A 16,772-nucleotide genomic window follows, 5' to 3' on the forward strand; every position below is an offset into this window, starting at 1 on the left:
ATGTGCTCAAGAACCGGGGCCTGGAGCAGGAATGCTTTTTAATAGACATCTCTAAGGACCACAAAGCCAGTGTTCTTCAAAGGAATACAATGCAGATAGTTTCTGCTTTGTGGCTCTGTTAGGACCACTTTCCTGGAATCTTGCAGGGACGGGCTCTATACTATTCCATCTTGTGTCTTCAGGTTTGCCCCCAGGTAGGTGTAGCGGGAGGGTTGGAGACCAAACAGATCGAGTGTAAACTGGCTTGAACAAGCATGATGACTGATCTTGGCAAGTAGTCTGTAAAATGGGGCTGGTATGCTGGGCACTGGGGAAGATCACAGGAGTGTCACTACAAAGGGCCCCTAAATGGGAGTTAGAATGGGGGAACCCCACGTGCCCAGTCTCGTTAGTTGAGGGTCCTTAAATGAAAAAAAACAAACACACACAAAACCACAAAACCAAACCCAGCAGCAATGTTTTTCTGCAAGTTGAGATTTTTAACTTTGGGGTACAGTGTAAGGCCAGGCGCTTGGAGGGGTGAAAGGCATTTAAGGACAGGGCTGAGAGTGGACCAGGAAGCCTGAGGAAGCACAGAATGGGAGACCAAGGTGACCGAGGGAAGCCCCATTGCAGTTAGATGACCCTCAGCCCTGGGACTGCCTCTAGACCTCTCCCAGCAGGCTGACTGGGTCTGGGGCTGAGGGGCGCCTCCCAGTGGGAGGAGTCAGGCACCCCCCCTCTGACCTCCAGGTAATTCCAGCCCATTTGTGGCACCTCCTCAAGGGAGCTGCTTCTCATCATGAAAGAGGCATTTCTGGAATACAGAATGGGTATTTTTTAGTTGAACTCTACCAGCTAAGAAATACTTCCTCCTAACAAAATTATTTTAATAACCTAAATTTAAAAGTAGTCTCCAGTGTCTGAAATTCTTCCTTAGATAACCCCAATGCATAACAAACACCCCAAGTCCTGTGGACTGGCAACCGGAGTGGCTCAGAGGGCCAGAGGAGCAGGAAGGCTACCATGCCTCAATGGGGTTTGAGTCTTTGTGGGAAAAATATGATTAGTACCAATACGGTCCTGCTACCCCACACCTCATGGAAGTCAAAGCAGAAAAGACCTGGGATTCGTCAGTCCTTCAATAAACTGCTTCCTGGCTTTCAGTCTCTTCTCACCCTGAATTAAAGCCCATTGGGAAGCAGGATCCTGGTCTCAAAGGAAAACCCTAAAGCAGAACACCGTTGGGATCAAATGCAACCTTGAGAGCCACAATCCGCCCTCTGAGGTTCTGCCCCTTTCCAAGGACAATTCAAAACTATCGAGGCAGCAACGAAGTTTTATTATTACTCTCACTTGGAATTCATAGATGTGGAGCAGCCCAAAAACCTCCCGAGGGGGTGGGAAAGGCCAAGGTCAGACCTCTTGGACCCCTTCGCTGGGCCTCCCTAACCTCTGCTAGCAATTAGGGAAAACTCAGGGGTCGTGGACTAAAAGGCTTGGACCTCACACACACCCTGGCCCAAGGCTTACTGGAGAGAAGCAGCGGCACATTTCAGTGGCACTGTTCCCCTGGGCTGCCCCAGGCTGCACTGCAGGAAGGGAAGGGGCAGTAAACCCACCCACCCTGCTCCAGGTTGCCTGATACCCAGAGGCTGTGCTCTTAACCATCTGTGGGATTAGAATGAAACGGTTACACCCACCATTCCCTGTGGCTAGAATATAAATCCCTAGGAACATAAATCTAGTAATTTTTTTATAGCTAACAAAAGCTTCAAACACTTTATTTTTTAAAAACCTGATTTTTACCACTTTGACATTGTATATAAAGCCAGCTCTAACAAAAGTCTGCTTACATACCTGTCAGAATTTAGAATTAATTTCCAAGTGGCTATTTCGTGATTATCCAAAAGAGAGAATAGCCAGCCACCCTCAAACCCCAGGAGCTTCCCTTTCTGATTAGCACATGAATCTCCCCATCAGCAGCCACAGCTAATCCCAGGAGGGCCACCCAGAACTAATCCCCCGCCCCCACTGTTCAAAACTAAAGTAAATCCTATCAGAGGCTTACACCTCTCACTCATCCAGTGTATAAAACTGGTAGCAAAACACCGGACAGATGTGGCTGCAGGTGGTTTAGACTCCGCACCCCAAAACTGGTTGCCCTTTTTTTTTCTGGCTCACTAAAACAAAACGGTAAAAACAAGAAAGGTGTCTGGCAGAAACACCAAAAACAACAACAGAGGCTGAGCAATTAGGGATTCTGAAAGTATACCCTAAAGGTTCTCATTCTGCATTTCAAAAAAATCAATACCCATTAATCATCCTTCCATAACAGGGATTTTTGAGTTCCACACTAAACCAACTGCTTCCAAAATGTAGGAACCCAAGGAAAAACAGGAGCGCCCAACTCTGTCTATAAAGGTGGAATGGTTGGTTGTGCAGAGGAATGAGAAAACCTGGGAGCCTGTCAGACACAAAATTCCTCTCCCTCCAACACAAAGTACTCAAAGCATGAAGATGATTTCAAAGTCAAAAAAGGCAAAATTTTGCAAGTGTTTTAAAAAAAGGGAAAATATGGATATTAACTGAAAAATGTCTCATCTTCATTCAGTGGCGCCACCTCTGGCCAAACATCCGATTACAACATCTGGGCCATGCAAAAAGAACCCTTAAAACATATACAGAAAAAAGAAAGAAAAAAAACCCCACAAAATATGTGGCCGTGAACATATATATTGCGTGCATTTATGTACACACACGTGTGTATTGATGATATAATTTAAATTGAGAAAAAAAAAAAAAAAGAAGGGTCAACTCCTAAAACAATCTGTATTTCGAATTCTCGACCAGTCAGGTCTGAATGGCACAGTCAACACGAGCCACCAGGCGTGCCGCCTGTGCCCTGCTGGTCTGCAGTAGGACGGCCCGTCCAACCCCCAGGCCACCCCATTTGTTCGAAGTGGCACTATGCTGCACACAGTCTACGTTACAACATCAGGAGTTAAACATTAAAATATTACTGTTGCTTTTACTCTTGCAAAGAAACTTATGACATAACCAGTGCCTTGGACTTAATGGCATCATCCGAAACAGGAAATACATGCAGATGAAGATACAGTGGGAGGGTGAGCAGATCACCCCGCCCCCAATTTAACCTGCCTCCCGGGGTCTTGGTTCAGCTAAGCATGGACAGCACCACCTAGTAATAAAACGCTCCCTCGAGTTTCAAAGGGGCGCGGACGGGGCCGCCCTCCGCTGCCTTCCCGAGGCGCTCGAAATCGCTCCACCTCCCTCTCCCGCGACGGGGAAACCGGCCCTGCTCGGAGCCTGCCTTCTTGTAGAGCAGACGGGTTGCGACCCGCAAACTCCGGTGTCCGTGCGCCTCCGCGTCCCCCAGGTGCGCGCCGCGCCGCTAGGGACCCCGCCGTCGCCACCGCGCCCGCCCGTCCGTCCGTCCGTCCGTCCGCCGGGGCTGGCGGGAGCTGATGCATCAGGAGTTGGTGCGCGTTCCCGACACGGCCGGGAACCAGGGCCGCCACACAGCTGAACCGGGTGCTCCTGCTGACCGCGCTCGGACGGCTCCTCCCGGGCCTGTGCGGCCGGTCGGGAAGAACCTCAACTCGGGGCGGCCCGGGGCCCCGGCGCCTGTGCCCACCCAACCCCGTCCCGTGCCCTCTGGGCTCACACAAACGACGGAAGGGACACTGGCACCTTCGCCTCGGACTCAGTCTAGCAGCAGCATTCCTCGCGTGAAGTACTCCCACAGCGACGCCTGCACAGCGGCCATTTTGCCCAGAGGCGGACGATGCCTTTTGACTCTCGCGCCAACCCGTAGAGCTAGGGCGCCGATTAGAGCGTTCGGCGCAAGGACGGAAGCTGTAGTTCAGCACTTCCGGGCAGCCGCCGCGCCACGCCCTGTCGCTGGAGCAGTTGATTGGCTGCCGGCTCGCGATCTCGCGATCTCGCGGGAAGAGGCTGAGGGGGACGGCCGCCGGTGCGTCTGCTCTCGCGTTCCCGCCCCGCCTCTGTCGCGGCCCCCGCCTCCGCCTCCCCCAGCCCCTCGCCGCCCCTCCCCGCCCGGCCCGGCCCCCAGAGCGGCCGCGGGAACTGCGCAGCGCGGGAGGCGGGATCCACACGGTAAGATGGCCAAGGTGGGCCCCGGCGGTCGGGCCGAGCGTCCCCGAGGAGCACGGCGGGGCCAAAAGGGGGCTGGAGAGGGGGTCGGACCTGCGCGGTGTCTTCAAGGGTCCCAGATCCGAGCAGATGTCAGGTCGCGGCTTGTTCTCGGGCGGCGGCGTCGCCCCCTGGATTTGCAAGTCAAACTGCCCGTTGCTCCGCCGAAGCTGCCTGGCACTGTGGTCCAACCGGGAGAATACCGCCTGGAGCGGCCCGGCGTTCGGAACCAGAATACTGAGACACGGCACTGGTGCCTTTGCCAGGAGATCGATTTTTCTAACAACTGCTCCCTGCAGACACCGCACCGGCGAGAACGGACGGACACTGCTGTTTGGGGAGCAAGTGCCCTCCGTCGGAGCTGGACTGTTTAGTTGTGTCTGCTGGAGTTTGGCTGCTGACTTCTCCGAAGGGGTCGCTTTCGGAAGTCTCTCTCGCCGTCCGGGAGCGGTGCAGTCGGTGTGGTTGCCCCCTGAGAACGCAGATGTCTTTTTGTACCGTGTGGGAATGAGAGTTTGGTCTGAGTGACGCAGTTGGCCGCGTCCGCGAGGGTGGTGGTTGAAGAACAGCGTCTCTTGGTTTTGTCTCGGTGCTCTCTGAGTGTTGGCATCGCCCACGAGCCAGGACTTTGTTTTGTGTCCCTTTGCTTCTCTACCCACACTGTCTCCCTGGGTGACCTGGCTGTCCCTACTTTTTGGCGAATGTTTCCCTAATTAATGTTCCCGGCGCTGAGCTCAGGACCTGTAATCCAGGTGCCTGCTGGAGTTGCCTAGCTGCATGTCTGACAGGCAGCCCAAACTGGCCCTGCTCCCCAAACCTGTTCCTGTCCCAGCGCTGCCTCCTCACTGTGGCCCCATCCTTCGAGGGCTCAGCTTCATCCTTCCAGTCGTGCTCTCATTCTACCTCATTCAGTCCAGCAGCAAGGCCCACAGGCGTCCCCAGCACATCTGCCTCTGGTCCCTCTTGTTTGGGTGGCTCCTTACTGGTCTTCTCAACTCTCACCACTCCGCATTTGCTATCTTGTAATTTTTTTAAATGTATTGAAGCATTGAGCATGTGCTTGCCGCTATAAAGCAGTGTTCCTGATGGGTATGTCAGCAGCACCCCCACCTCAGAAGCCCGGGTGGTTCTCCCAGGGCCAGCACCTGTCCACCCCTTCTTCCTGGTTGCACCTCCTGAGTTTCCCATTTCATGTGTATTTACTGCCAAAGCACCTTTTGCAGTTTGCCTTGTTTTTGTTCTTTACTAAGCTGCCTGCCACTCTTGGGCCTCTGCTGCAACCTGCTATATTCCTCAGCTGGTTTCTAAGAGCAGTTCACATAGCTGTCTTCATTTATTTTAACTCCCTTCGTTTATTTTAACTTCATTTATTTTAACTTCTGCCATATGAGCAGTCGATCTCAATCCCGTCTCAGCAACCTAAATCCAAATAGCTCTGAAAACCAAGTGTTTGCTTTTGTTTTTCACCTATTAAGTGGTGGAGGCTGTTGAATGGCCTATATTCCCCTCAGCACCCATTTCACAGAAGAGATGATGTTTGATAATGGGGTGCTGCCCCAAACCCAAGAAGGCACCATGCCATATAGTGTAAACTGTCACTTAGTTTTGTGTGGTCTGAAAAGTTCTGGATCCTCACACACCCGCCCCAGGGTTTGGACGTCTGGCTCATGTCTTCTGTGTTCCTGCCATCTGGAACAGTGTTTCTGTGAACAGGCTCGTATGTCTGGTGAAGGTGGTGAGTTCTGGAGGTGTGTTCTGGCGGGAGTAGAATCTTGGGGCTGTGGGAACACTTGTGTCTGGCCTCCTGAGGGCTGCAGATTCTCCCAGTGCAGCCTGCTCTGACGCAGTGAGAGCTCAGTAACTCTGGTCATTGGGTCTTTGTGATGCTGGTGGCGTCACTTCTTAGTTCTTGTTGGTCTGGTGGTCGATTACCAGTTCCGCTTGAGTATGTATGTCATAATATGTAATTCTTTGGGTCATACCTCTGGCAGCTGCCCTTTGCACTTTGGAGAGACTTTATGTAAACTCCCTCCTCAGCCTCGCTCGGTTCCACCTCAGATGACCTCTTGGTTCTTTGACCCCTGGCTCTTTCCTGCATTCATCCTATCTTATGACAAGTCTTCCTGGTCCCTGACCCTGTGCTGGGGTTGATGGCCCTTTGCATGTGCTATTCTCCAGATTTAAAGTATCTTCCCACTCTCTATTGCTTCTTACTACGTCACTGTGTTTGTTTCTGAAATGATCACAATTGTTAGAGAATTCTTCACCAATTCCTAAAATATTTTTCCCTGTAGAAATAAAGCAGAATGAGTTACACAGAAAAACCTGATGAAATCACGAAAGATGAGTGGATGGAAAAACTCAATAACTTACATGTGCAGCGGGCAGACATGAATCGCCTCATCATGAACTACCTAGTCACAGGTAAGAGCCTGTGATCAGGATGCTACAGATGCTCCCTTCTGTGTACTACCAAAGTTCTGTGTGCAGTTAGGTTTGTTCTGGCATTATAAAACCCAGTGTGAACGTACCAGATTTGTATATTATCATGTTAAAGACATCCTCTCTTGGCTAGGAGGTGTCTGAAATAATAGTACCTGAGGCAAAAATAAAATTTTTTGGCTTTTTACATTTAAAAAAAAATTTATTTTATTGATTTTTTACAGAGAGGATGAGAGAGGGATAGAGAGCTAGAAACATCGATGAGAGAGAATCATAAATCAGCTGCCTCTTGCACACCTCCCACTGGAGATGTACCCGCAACCAAGGTACTTGCCCTTGACCAAAATCGAACCTGGGACCTTTCAGGCAACAGACCGAAGCTCTATCCTAGGGGTGTCGAACTCAATCAGAGAAGGGGCCAAAATCTAAAATCCAGCCTAAATCGCGGGCCGAATGGTTTACTGAACAGTCATAAACTGACAATGTCATAAACTGACAGCGGAGTGCAGTGATGACAGCGCGGTGCGGGCCACATTGCAAGGCCTGGCGGGCTGGATTTGGCCCTCGGGCCTTGTGTTTGACACATGTGCTCTATCCATTGAGCCAAACCGGGTTTTGGCTGTAGTTAAGTCTTGATTGTTGTTGGTATCACTGGGAGGAATTGACCTCCAGGCCAATTTGATGTGAGTATCAGCTGTGTCTACACCGGGATACCTTCTGTATTGGAGACAGTCTTACAGGATCAGACTTGCAAAATTGCAAAAGCCTCTGAGCACAGCTTGGATGGAGCGAAGTCTCAGGGCTGAGCTGACAGTCTTGGCTTCCTGTAAGTCCTGCCCTTGTGTGCGCGCCTCAGACCTCTGCCTTCCACAGATCCCCTGAGTTTCCTCTTGACAGTCCAGATTCCCCTTGTAAGAGTGTGGGTGCTCTAGGGGCTTGCCCTGAACTGGGTTTCAGTGCTCAGTGTAGTCGGAACTGGGATTCGGTGCAGTCAGGAGCTTATGACTCCTTCCGCTATGGAGAGGCTGCGACAACCTCCGAGGTCAGACCTCTCTGCGCGTACTTAATTGCGCCCAACTCTAGAGCCTGCCCGTTTTGGCTCCTGGCTCCCTGAGTCTCCCAGTCTCTGAGTCTCCGGGTGCCTTTTTCTACAGTCCAGACACCACCGTATGAGCCTGGGTCCATGGGGTTCAGTGTAGTTGGGGAGTTCAGTGTGGTTGGGGGGGCTCCCCTGATCCATGAGCCTCTCTCCTTCTTTCTAGTTGTAGATTTCCTACTCAGCCAGCTTTCCTGTGGTTTTGGATGATGTCTGTTCTGACTTTTAGTTGTTGTTTTGAGATTGTTATGTGAGGCGGCAGTTTAGGCACTTACCTAGGCCACCATCTTGGTTTTTCTCACTTTTTTTTTTTTTTTTTTAATATTTTTTTTTATTGATTTTGTACAGAGAGGAAGGGAGAGAGATAGAGAGCTAGAAACATCGATGAGAGAGTCATCGATCGGCTGCCTCTTGCACACCCCCTACTGGGGATATGCCCACAACCAAGGTACATGCCCTTGACCAGAATCGAACCTGGGTCCCTTTAGTCCCCAAGCCCACGCTCTATCCATTGAGCCAAACCGGTTTCGGCTGGCTTCACTTTTTGTATATCAAGGCATAACCAGGAATTCACAAAGATATGCACACCCAGGCCCTGAGGAAGTACGGTTCATGTGGGGGTGATTTACTCGAGGCGATGGGGCAGACAGTGATGGAGAGGCTTCGCGTTTAATATCTTGCTGACTTTCTGAGCAGTGAGGCCAGTTTTCATTTCTAGAGGGCTTTAAGGAAGCTGCAGAGAAGTTTCGAATGGAGTCTGGGATTGAGCCTAGTGTGGATCTAGAAACCCTTGACGAGCGGATCAAAATCCGTGAGATGATCCTAAAGGGACAAATTCAGGAGGCAATCGCCTTGATCAACAGCCTCCACCCAGAACTGCTGGACACCAACCGCTACCTTTACTTTCACCTGCAGGTGAGTTTTGGTTGAGAGTTGTCGGCTCTGTGAAGTGACTTGTGATGATTCAGCAGTGTCAGGTGAATCTGTGTTAATAGAATATCATTTAATTGACGTGGGGAAGGGGCTTGAAGTAGCTCTTGTGTTATGCATTTCAGAAGTTGCTGTTAAAATGCAAGTTTAAAAACTCAGAGGTGCTAGGAAAGTGTTTTTTAAGTTGTCCTTTTGACTAGCGAGTAGCCTGGTCCCGCCCCGGGGGGTGGGGGGTGGGGGGTGGGGCGTGGGGCTGCTGGCCCAGGTGTGGTGTGTAAGTCTGTGCGCCTTGGCCCCTGACTAGCAACAGCACCTGATCGAGCTGATCCGCCAGCGGGAGACGGAGGCGGCACTGGAGTTCGCGCAGACGCAGCTGGCAGAGCAGGGGGAGGAGAGCAGGGAGTGCCTGACGGAGATGGAGCGCACACTGGCCCTGCTGGCCTTCGACAATCCCGAGGACTCGCCCTTTGGAGATCTTCTGAATATGATGCAGAGGCAGAAGGTAAAGAACCCATGTGGGGTGATTCCCGTGCAGAGTGAGGGACACATCATGTCGGGTGTGTGATCCTGGTATGATAGCACCAGTTCTTCCTGGTCTTCTGTTCTTCCTGTGTGCAGCTAGGCGCAGCACCTTACCAACAGCACAGTGACCCTGCACAGGGTGGGGTTTCTGGGCACATGTATGACTTTGAATCCCTTGAACCTAACTATTTACAGTTGTTCCCCCATTACCACGGGGGGGGGGGGTTTGTTTTAGAACTCCCTCTCCCTCCCAATGAATTTGGAGGTTCAAGTCCCTTGTATAAAAACCCTGTGACAGTGCATGCAGCTGCCCCTCACATCCACCGATCCCAGTGGTGGAGGTGCAGCCCACCTTTGGGTATGGAGGGCCAACTGTGCTTATAGAAAGATCCACGTAAGGTGGTGTTCAAGGTTCAGCTGTATCTAAGCCTCTGCCGGTTTTTCTCATTTACCTTAGCCTTCCTCCTGTCTATTTGGGGCCTCTTAGCAATAGGTGTCCTAAGTATTTTTTATTTAAAATCCTAGACTTGTTTCTGAAGCTTCCTGTCCTCACTGCTGGTTCTGTATTCCCGCCAACATGACATCAGTCGTTTCCCCAAGTACAGCTGCCTGCCCTCCGATGGCCCCTCCACTGTCCTTCAGGCCACAGCAGGCTCCCTGAGGCTTTGAGGGTGGAGCTTGTCATCCCTGCTTGCTCCTTCCTCTTGCAGTTCCTCCAGCCTGGCTAATGGCACTGAACTGCCATCCAGGCCAGGTGTGACATTTGCCAGCTGGACCGTGAGCTCCCTGTGGGCGGGGATGTGTGTGTGTGTCACGCAGAGGGCTTCACATGTGTGTAGTGGTTACAGGCCTCTGCAGATGGATAAAATGCGTGTTGTAACAGACTCTCTGGCCGCCTGCATGTGGCTGGCTGGCTGGACATGTCTTTTCCAGGTGTGGAGTGAAGTGAACCAGGCTGTCCTGGATTATGAGAACCGGGAGTCAACACCCAAACTGGCCAAGTTACTGAAATTGCTCCTTTGGGCTCAGAATGAGCTGGATCAGAAGAAAGTAAAGTACCCCAAAATGACAGATCTCAGCAAAGGCGTCATCGAGGAGCCCAAGTAGACCTGTGAGGGGACCCCTTGTGTCACCACATGGACTCGCTGGAATGTCCAGCTTGACTGGGAGATTTTTACTGCAGTAGAGACTCTTGTCCCCCCTTTACTTTTGGGGATCCCAGCATCTTTTTTAAAGGAATGATGGCCCTTTCAAGCGCTGGAAAGTTTGCAGCGAATGACACCTTGTCTTTGGAAGCCTGTGCCGACCGCATGTGGCACATCCTGAAGGTAGTGGCGCCTGGCGCTTGAGGTGTGCTGTTCCCGAAGGGTTCCCTGGCCACTGCACTGTCCTGTTATGGACACCAGTGACCTCTCCGGGTCCTCCAGAATCTACAGAAAGCACTGGTCATTGTCCTGCTTTCTGAGAGCTTGTGGGCGATGACACGCATTCCTTCATTCTCCTGTCTCCACGTACAAGCTGCCCTTTCGCCTGGCTTTTGTTTGTTTTTTCATGACAGAGACTATATAAACTTGTAAACTCTAACTCAGACTTCTTGTGTGTGAGGGCATCGAGTTTGGTTTGTTTTCCTTCGGTCTGGGTTGTGTGGCTTTGGGGGACACGTGTGTGTGAGGGGTGGGCTGTGTGTTTTTTAATTTTTCAAATATATATTTTGGTGCTGTCTGTGGTCAGAGACTCTTTTCTGGTGGGTTAAGAAACCATCTCTTCTGGGCAGTTCTATTGAAAATAAAGGTTATGCTTTGATTTCAAGAACGACCAAAATGCCTCTAAAAAGTTTTAATCATCATCACAAACCTTTTGTTTTCGGGGCTTGGTGATGGCAGTGCTTTCGTCTGGTCCTGAAGCTGGAGGGCTACTTGCCCAGCGCTGTGAGGGGACACCGTGCCCTGAGGAGGTGGAGGCCTCAGCTGGGCATGCGGCTGGCCTGGAGGTCTCGCACCGCAGCCTCGTGGTTTCACCAGCTCACACCCCCTGGTTCTGTAGGCTTCTCAGTTCTGAGCGCACAGGTGCCTTCTGCCCAGGGCTGGAGAGCTTGGAAGTGGCGGCCTGTGTAGTTGGGGACACATGAGTGCCATGGGATTCGGAACAAACAGCTTCTCCCAGAGGCTAAGGTTCCCAGTGGGTAGAGCAGTGGGCAGTGTGGGCATCCTGGTGGTTCTGTCAGTCAGTCACAGACACGGAGGTCAAATGCAGTCACCATGGATGTCCTAGCCTCTGCCTCACCCACATGCCACTTGTGATGTTTCCACTCGGACCGCTTCACTAGTCATGTTTCACATTCAGGTCATTGATACTTAACTACAGCAGAAGCGAGAGAGGTAGAGATGAAACTACATTTTTAGAGATGCACTAATAACTCAGAATAGTCTTCACCACCTTTTCTTATCAGTGTGTGTAAGACCGCTCACGTGCGTGATTACTACATCGTTAAATCTGATGGTGTCTTCGTGGGTGAGGGCCAAGGTGTGTGACAATGGAAGTCCTGACTGTAGTAATTACCCAGAAATTCAGATTGTTGTTGCATTGGTCATGTAAGCGGGTTATCGTGAGCTGTAAGTCGATGGGTTGGCATTTTACTAAGATAAGGAGTTTAGCCAGTGCTGCAGACCAGTGAGCCTGATGGGGAGCTCGAGAGAATTCAGGTGTTGTTCTTGCCTTTGAAAGGTCTGTTCCGTGGCCTGCTAGTGGCCTGGCATGTCCTACGGAGGAGCAGCTCTCAGCCTTGGCTACCTGCCACCCTTTTACACTGAGCTAAGCCGTTGAGAGGTCATGAAGAGGGAGAGTCATTCGACTGTTCTGCTTTGTCTCGTGGAGCCTCGCTGTGGTGTTCGTGAAAATGTAATGCTTTCTGGGAATGCCTTGAAATAAATAGAGTTGGAGAATATTCTGGTTTTCTGTGTTCCTGGTAGGATGTCAGGTGAGGAATCTCCCCAGAGCACAGGGATGATCACAAAGCAAGTGAGAACTAACATGTTTTGCCATGTGAGGAGGTGTCCGGGTTTTGGAAAAGGCACATGTATCCAGGATGTGAAGTGGAAGTCGGCCTGGCACGTGACTACGCGAGGCCCCGGGACAAGGAGGTGCTGCCTCCCATCCTGTCCTGAAGATGTGACGAGAAGACAGCTTGGGGACGGCATTTGTAAGGCAGCATCTTTATTTTCATACTCTGTACACTTAGTTCAGGAGCATGGCGGAGCAGCAGCCTCAGAAAGAACCTTGCGTGTTTCATGACGTCCGGGACACTGAGCAGCACTCCCCCTAGGTCGTTGGCGGCAGGTGGCATGGTGGTCTGTCTGCGCTCCTGCTGACCCCGCTGGGTCAGGCACAGTGGAATCCTCACTGGCTCTGAGGCTTGTCCTCCCAGGCCTGTCCTCAGCCTGGAGAGGTGTGGTTTTGATGTGTGCTACTCTGACACCTCGTGGGTGGGGTGTTTTTTACACTGGGTGTGTTTTGTTTCAGAAATCTGTACAGCTTTCTCAGGTTCACGGTAGGTTGTGCTGTTGCATTGGTCATGTAAACTGGAGAAGCCGTCACCTTCCGTACACTGTCTACATGTGACCCTGAAGTCCCATTTTGTTCCTGCAGGCATGTCCATGCTCAGTACCTTTTTTTCTTGATTTCAGAGAGGAAGGAAGAGAGAGAGAGAGAGAGAGAGAGAGAGAGAGAGAGAGAGAGAGAGAGAGAGAGAGAGAGAGAAACAGAGAGAGAAACATCAATGATGGGCAGCATCAATCGGCTGCCTCCTGCACACCTCCCACTGGGGATTGAGCCTGCAACTTGGGCATGTGTCCTGACCACGAATCAAACCATGACTTCCTGGTTCATAGGTTGACGCTCAACCATTGAGCCACACTGGCTGGGCGATGCCCAGTACCTTTTGAAAAATGCAGAATAGGTTGCTTTTGCTGCCTCTTATCAATTTTGTAGTAAAATTTTTCACGCTTTTCTCAGAGTGGTCAGCCAAAAAGCTCTCTCTTCCACTGAGATACTCTTAAAAGAATAAGAATTAAGTGCAGTCTGATCTATTGAGTCGCGGTGGGAAGGCTATGAGGAAAGTGGAATTCCACAGCCTTTCTGTTTGGCTGCTGCTCTGTCCCCACTTGGAGCAGCACTATATCATGTCTCTTCTGTGTGTATCTGTGTGTTTGTCCGTGTGTGTCTTGTCTGTGGGTGTCTGCATGTGTCTCATCTGTGCACATCTGTGTGTTTTGTTTGGAATTTGTTGTCTGTTCTCTAGAGTTCTGGCATTTACCATAAGTTTCATTTTTGTGCCGAAACCGGTTTGGCTCAGTGGATAGAGTGTCGGCCTGCGGACTGAAAGGTCCCAGGTTCGATTCCAGTCAAGGGCATGTACATTGGTTGTAGGCACATCCCCAGTGGATGTGCAAGAGGCAGCTGATAGATAATTCTCTCTCATCGATGCTTCTAACTCTCTATCCCTCTCTCTTCCTCTCTCTAAAAAATTAATAAAATATATTTTTTTAAAAAAGGTGTGTTTATTAAAAAAAAAAAAGTGTCATTTTTGTGAAGGAAGTATTATAGAACTATTTGGCTAGTCCACTGCATAATTTTAAACTGAATTGGAATATCCCAAGTAAATTTTTTACTTATGAAATTTTCAAACATTTATGTATCAGGGTGGCTGCAGTCAGCCCTAGGACTTCTCACTGTGATACTCATGCCCATGTCCCCTGGGGTCCACTGCACCTTCCCAGGTGAAGGAAGCTGTGGGACGCCTGAAAAAACCTAGGGTGGCTCTGGCCAATGTGGCTCAGTGGGTAGAGCGTTGGCCTGCAGACTGAAGGGTCCTGGGTTTGATTCTGGTCAAGGGCACGTGTCCAGGTTGTGGGCTCGATCCCTAATAGGGGGCATGCAGGAGGCAGCCTATCAGTGATTCTCATCATTGATGTTTCTATCTCCCTTCCTCTCTGAGGCCAATAAAAATATATTTTAAAAATAATTTAAAAGAAAGTGAAGCCACACAACCAGTGAGGATTCCCAGATTCCTACGCCAAGGTGGGAGGGCCTGCGAGGGAGCAGGGGGAGGGCGGCACAGGACCCGCCTGGCCACACCGGAAGTGGCGCCTTGCTGTCATATTGTTGGGATGAAACAAGTGTGGAACAGCAGTGCTTGGAACAGTCAGGTGGCAATGCCTCACCAGCTCTCAGAATGAGCTGCTGCAGGCCTCCACGACTCCCTCATGGAAACCAGTGTCACACTCACCATGACTCACCATAAACTTTGTCTTTCTGGTTGCTGGTGAAATTGTATACAGTTTTGTTCTTGATCCTCTCAGCTCGAAAGCAGGGTGCCCCCTCAGTTCACTCGAATTGTGTCTGCAGCCAAATCCTTACTGCTTCCTCTTACCTATCCACAGTGCAGGAAATGCCATGCGTTACCTTCAGGAGGTACTGTGCCCGTTGGGCTGCACTGGGGGCAGAGGTGATGTGGGAGGAGGGGCATGGGGGAGACACAGGCTCTGGTCTGCTGAGTCTGAATTTTACAAAGCTGTGCTGGTTGTGGCCCTGGAGCAGGGCAGGCAGTTACAGTAAGGCGCAGATTAGCCATAAACCTTTATGGCTTGTGCTTGGCAGCAGAAAGTAAAGGAAGGGCCCAAAGAAGGAGGCGGAACCAACACCCTGCTAGGACTGCTCGTCACCACCCTCTGTCCTCCTCTTGCACACCAGGTGCTAAGCCGTCTCCTAGAATTCTCCACACCTGGACCTCAAGGGCAGCTAGGTATGGGGTAGCTCCTGGGATCCGCTAGGAGCCTGGAGAGGGGGTGTCCACCCCAGCCCGGCAGGGACAAATGTTTCTAGGCTCCCTTTGGACTGTGACACTGCCTTAGGCAGGAGGCCCTGCCAAGCTCAGGGTGCTTGGAGTGTCAGATGCTTGCCTTGAGCCCTCTCTCCGTCACACCCACCCACCCTCGCTTGCACTCAGCTCCTCTCAGCCCACTGTTCTACCCTGGCTGGAGCGCCCATCCTCAGCCCCAAGTAATACAGTGGCCTTGGCCTCCCTGCCTCCACCCTGGTCTGCCTGAGCTGTCCACACCCTGAGCAGCCCACCAGGTGATCCATGCCCCTCTATGGCTCCCACCCACAGTGCCCTGCGGCCCCTACATGCGCACTTCCCCTTTACTTGAAGTTTTCCAGCACCTTTTCAGGGACTGCCCAGCCCAGGCGATTCCAGAAACAACCCTCCCTACCCCACCCTCTTTATTCTTCCTGTGTTTTCTCTCCCCACCCAGAACATCAGCTCCAGGAGGAAAGGAAGTTTGAGTAGTCAAATAACCAACATCCACGACAACGTGGTTCTGATTGTAGAAAACTGGAGGCCCAACGCACGAAATTCATGCAAGAGTAGGCCTCCCTTCCCTTGGCTGCTGATACCCGCTTCCTTCTGGCACCCAGGGCCCAGGCTTCCCTCGCAGCCCTGGCTTTGTCCAGAAGGATGTCTGGTCTAATTAGCAACTATTATTAGCTTTTATTATTATAGATGACCTTGTGTGTCTTATCTGTGGGTGTCTGCATGTGTCTCATCTGTGCACATCTGTGTGTTTTGTTTGGAATCTGTCGTCTGTTCTCTAGAGTTAGTCTGGTGCAATGGACGAAGCTGAACTACCAGGTAGAGAATAGGAAACTGTTGGTACTGGATTTAGCAACAGATTTCTCGGCTGTGGGCCAGGGCTCCTTGGGGGAATAAATTTCCACTACCACCTCTGTCCCGTGGATGGAAGAGTAGCCACACTGGTCAGCAAGTGTGAATGAAGCCAGGCGAAAGCCCTAGGGCAGAGGTGCAAGCTCACCAGGGGCACGCTGTTCAAGGCAACTGAGGCAGGGTTGGGAAGGCCACTCTGTGGTGTAGGCTTTGTCCTAAATGCAGGAGGAGCTTCTGGGGGGCTCAATATGGTAGGACTTGGCCAGTCCCTAGGCCGCTGTGGATACATATGCATACCCAGAGGGGAGAGAATGGAATGTGGTCACCGCAAGTGAAAAGTGGTCTCAGCAAAGGGAATGTCCATAGTGAAATGATCTAAAAAGCCAGTTCCTGGGGGAGGGGTATCAACTCAATTGCTCCATCAAACCTAACAGGCTCATGCTGCCCAGTGGGCACTGACTACCTGGCACTGCACCTGGTTCAAGGTCACAGGCTGGAGCCCACCCTCAAAGACTTATTTGAAAAGTTGTTTACATTTGATCTGGCCGGTTTGGCTCAGCGGCTAGAGCGTGGGACTGAAGGGTCCCAGGTTTGATTCCAGTCTAGGGCACATGCCTGGTTTTAGGCTTGATCCTCAGTGGTAGGTGTGCAGGAGGCTGTTGATCTATGATTCTCTCTCATCACTGATGTTTCTCTCTCTCTCCTCCCTTCCTCTCTTAAATCAATAAAAATATATTTTAAAAAAGAAAAGTTAGTTACACTTGAGTCTTACTGTCCCTGCATCCGGATAAGATCCCCCTAACTTTCATTTGATGACACACAGCCCTGTGAGGCGAAGAACAGCCATCCCCACTTACAGACGGGGCACCAGGCTCCTGGCTCAGCCCCTACAAAGCTGCAGAGGAG

General features: G+C 51.1%; 2 protein-coding genes across 4 annotated transcripts in view; one reads left to right on the forward strand and one right to left on the reverse strand.

Annotated features, from left to right (window-relative positions):
* Nucleotides 1-3,862, reverse strand: part of DIDO1 (death inducer-obliterator 1) — a 48,129-nt gene extending 44,267 nt beyond the window's left edge. The window contains exon 1 of one of the 3 annotated variants that reach the window (XM_084887239.1): nucleotides 3,694-3,862. The gene's annotated coding sequence lies outside the window, so the exon portion shown is untranslated. Of the gene's footprint in view, nucleotides 1-3,667 lie in introns of all 3 variants that reach the window. The other 2 variants (XM_084887237.1, XM_084887236.1) reach the window with 2 other exon arrangements.
* A 42-nt stretch (nucleotides 3,863-3,904) lies between these two features.
* On the forward strand, nucleotides 3,905-12,089 carry GID8 (GID complex subunit 8 homolog). The gene is made up of 5 exons (XM_084887244.1): nucleotides 3,905-4,119; nucleotides 6,450-6,579; nucleotides 8,412-8,608; nucleotides 8,928-9,125; nucleotides 10,079-12,089. Exons 2-5 carry the CDS (start codon nucleotides 6,462-6,464, stop codon nucleotides 10,250-10,252), a joined length of 687 nt encoding a protein of 228 aa, XP_084743370.1. The 5' UTR covers nucleotides 3,905-4,119; nucleotides 6,450-6,461; the 3' UTR covers nucleotides 10,253-12,089.
* The last annotated feature ends 4,683 nt before the right edge of the window (nucleotides 12,090-16,772 follow it).

The sequence above is a fragment of the Pipistrellus hanaki genome (assembly GCF_964339955.1).
Source record: "Pipistrellus hanaki genome assembly, chromosome: 6".
NCBI classification, from domain to species: Eukaryota; Metazoa; Chordata; class Mammalia; order Chiroptera; family Vespertilionidae; genus Pipistrellus; species Pipistrellus hanaki.

Bases quoted from the DNA above. Each gene is read 5' to 3' on its own strand.
- GID8 (XM_084887244.1), top strand. From the start codon at position 6,462: ATGAGTTACACAGAAAAACCTGATGAAATCACGAAAGATGAGTGGATG. The intron at 8,609-8,927 runs GTGAGTTTTGGT...GCCCCTGACTAG, and splicing joins ACCTTTACTTTCACCTGCAG to CAACAGCACCTGATCGAGCT. The intron at 9,126-10,078 runs GTAAAGAACCCA...TGTCTTTTCCAG, and splicing joins ATATGATGCAGAGGCAGAAG to GTGTGGAGTGAAGTGAACCA.